At 32.7% G+C, this 3,562-nt stretch overlaps 1 protein-coding gene across 1 annotated transcript in view; it reads right to left on the bottom strand.

The window, feature by feature from the left end:
- cltrn (collectrin, amino acid transport regulator) overlaps positions 1 to 3,562 on the bottom strand; it is a 14,287-nt gene that overhangs the window by 4,358 nt on the left and 6,367 nt on the right. The window contains exons 4-5 of the mRNA XM_016454615.1: positions 2,460 to 2,576; positions 786 to 980 (exon numbers count right to left, since the gene is read on the bottom strand). Coding sequence (XP_016310101.1) covers positions 786 to 980; positions 2,460 to 2,576 — 312 coding nt within the window. The remainder of the gene's footprint in view (positions 1 to 785; positions 981 to 2,459; positions 2,577 to 3,562) is intronic.

Raw genomic sequence — 3,562 nt, 5'->3', positions numbered from 1 at the left:
TGTGACCCTGGACCACAAAACCAGTCATAAGGGTCAATTTTTTGAAATTGAGATTTATACATCATCTGAAAGCTGAATAAATAAGCTTTCCATTGATGTATGGTTTGTTAGGATAGGATAATATTTGGCCGAGATACAACTATTTGAAAATCTGGAATCTGAGGGTGCAAAAAACTCAAAATATTGAGAAAATCTCCTTTAAAGTTGTCCAAATGAAGTTCTTAGCAATGCATATTACTAATCAAAAATGAAGTTTTGATATATTTGCGGTAGGAAATTTACAAAATATCTTCATGGAACATGATCTTTACTTAATATCCTAATGATTTTTGGCATAAAAGAAAAATCAATAATTTTGACCCATACAATGTATTTTTGGCTATTGCTACAAATATACCCCAGCGACTTAAGACTGGTTTTGTGCTCCAGGGTCACATATTTCATTCTTATAGATTTAAGATATTTTTTCTTGTTTTAAGCATAGTCGCTTAATTTTGATAGATTTTTCAGAAAACTAGACTTACAGTAATATCTTAAGTAATTTTGCTTGTATGTAATGTATGTAAGTCACAATTTTGATAGTGATCTTGTCATTTTTCTTCTCAAGTATATTGCATCTTGATTTAAAAATGATACTGGATGATACTTGATATTTGATTAATGATACTTTTGATACTGGAAAACCAGACAAAAAAGGAACAAAATAAATTTTTGCAGTGATGCTAGGTGTACCATTGATCACAATTAATACTATTTGAATGGTTTGTCAAAAGAGCATTACTGACCGTCGTTTTTTGCTTACTGTGGACATCAGTAAAGCCACGATCCCCACAGCCACAGCACCAATGACCACCCCAAACACGATGAGCCAGGGTTCAGTGTCGTATATGATCGGGGCCGCCAGTGTCGGCGGGATTCCCACGAACTCCAGGGTCATATCCGATAACAGGAATGCATTGTTTATGCGATGCTTATTCTGCCTGGAATAATGAATAATGTGTTAAGGGTCTGGCATGCTAAAGGAGAAACGGTAGTATCACAGATCTAGATGCTCAGAATCGTTTCATGATAAATAATGTCTGATTTTTAGGCTTTACCATCAAACCTCAAAGTTGTGCTCCTTATGCAAAGGCTTTTCTAAATAGGTGGCAAAATTATGCTGCCTAATAAGATATCTTGTTTTTTGTTCAAATCTATGATTATCGCATGCATCCTAGATGATTTGTGTAAAAACGCACAGAAAATGTAAATTCAAACTGGCAAACAAAGAAATTGTTAATACATTAGATTTTATGAATTACTGAAAATTATGAAAACAATACTATTTTGTGCTTATTTAAATCTTGAATCACGGCGTGTTAAAATCACATTCCTGTGCAAACAATGCATCTCTTGTTTGTGCAATTAAATGTAGCCTATTATAGTTAATTTAACTTAATTTTAACTTAATTTTCATAATTTTTTGTAAACAACTTAAAACTTCACATGTGCTTTAGTACTGTTAGTCAACACATCAAGAATGTGTATTTCAGCATAATGAATTAAAATGCATTTTAAAGTATAAAACGTCTTATTTGGCATTAGAAAATGCACTTTTTAAAAGTGTACTCAAGTGTGCTAAAAATTGCCATGAGCATGTACTCTCTTTAAATACACATAAGTGTCCTTTTATTTCATGAATATTTCATTATCTGCAAATTCAGTTTTTTTAAATTATACTTTTAAATCTTTGAAGTAGCTGCATGTAGTTGGCATTCAAGCAAGCCAGCTCACTTGGAGGATTTGAAACAGGGCCATAAGTTTTTGCAATACTGTCATGTTGTTGCCTATGTGCTGTGTACCATCTAGTAAGCCATCAGCACATACAGTGGGTACGGAAAGTATTCAGACCCCCTTAAATTAACAAGACAATGACCCTAAGCACACAGCTACAATAACGAAGGAGTGGCTTCACAACAACCTGTGACTGTTCTTGAATGGCACAGCCAGAGCACTGACTTAAACACAATTGAGCATCTCTGGAGAGACCTAAAAATGGCTGTCCACCAACGTTTACCATCCAACCTGACAGAACTGGAGAGGATCTGCAAGGAGGAATGGCAGAGGATCCCCAAATCCAGGTGTGAAAAACTTGTTGCATCTTTCCCAAAAGGACTCATGGCTGTATTAGATCAAAAGGGTGCTTCTACTAAATACTGAGCAAAGGGTCTGAATACTTAGGACCATGTGATATTTCAGTTTTTCTTTTTTAATAAATCTGCAAAAATGTCAACGATTCTGTGTTTTTCTGTCAATATGGGGTGCTGTGTGTACATTAATGAGGAAAAAAAATTAACTTAAATGATTTTAGCAAATGGCTGCAATATAACAAAGAGTGAAAAATTTAAGGGGGTCTGAATACTTTCCGTACCCACTGTATATCTAAACCTATAAACCTACAGCACAGAGCACTGACTCACCTCACTGCTTGTTCTATTTGTTCTTTGGGGATCAGTTGGTCTGGATCATCTGGTGACGTCACCACGAACACGAACGACACTCTTTGTGTATCATTGCACACCAGTATGTTTGTAATGCTGAAAAAGATAAATTAGAAAAATGTGAGTTTTTGGAGTTCTTTTTCGAGGGCATCATAGAAAAAGCACTGAAACTAATAAAACAGCCTCACACAAACACACATACACCTACACAGCATAAAAATCATTGTTTTAATCAATACTTTTGTCTTGTTTTCAAGTATGAGAAGCAACATTGTGTGGGATAACGCTTTTTTTTATTTTTTATTTTTATTTTTTTTTTTTTTTACAGAGAACATATTTAGAATTTAAGCTTATCTTTTTTTTTTAACTCATTTGCAAATTACTTTCTTCTTTTAAAATTTATTTTTCAAATTTAAGTCATAGTGCACTCTTAAAAGTTGACAAAATTAACTTTTAGTCATCACAAACCTTTAAAATGTACTAGAATGAGGTCGTCCTTCCTACTAATATCACCAATGTGACTCTGATGCTAAATCCTATTCCTAAATAAAGAAATAAATAAACACACACTACACTACCATTCAAACGTTTGGGGTCAGATTCTTTTATTAATACTTTTATTCAGCATTAAATTCATTAAATTGATCAAGAATGACAGTAAAGACATTTTTTCTTTTAATCAAAGAATCCTGAAAAATATCTCACTTTTAGAGAAAAATAGGAAGCAGCACAACTGTTTTCATCATTAATTATAATTAGAAATGTTTCTTGAGCTGCAAATCAGCATATTAGAATAATTTCTGAAGGATCATGTGACACTGAAAACTGGAATAATGATGCTAAAAATTCAGTTTTGCATTACAGGAATTATATTTTAAAATTAATTGAAATAGAAAACATATTTTAATATTCAATAATTGTTTAACAATATTACTGTGTTTTTGATCACATAAATGAGGCCTTGGTGAGAGAAAATATTTTAAAAATCTTACCAGCCCCAAAATCTTGAACGGTATTTTATGCAATTTTGCTTCCCAAGTGTATGTATCTTGTTTTAAAGATGCTTAGATATTAATAATATA

Source organism: Sinocyclocheilus anshuiensis, unplaced genomic scaffold (genome assembly GCF_001515605.1).
Source record: "Sinocyclocheilus anshuiensis isolate Anshui unplaced genomic scaffold, SAMN03320099.WGS_v1.1 scaffold67, whole genome shotgun sequence".
NCBI classification, from domain to species: domain Eukaryota; kingdom Metazoa; phylum Chordata; class Actinopteri; order Cypriniformes; family Cyprinidae; genus Sinocyclocheilus; species Sinocyclocheilus anshuiensis.
This window is presented reverse-complemented; position numbering and strand designations above follow the sequence as displayed.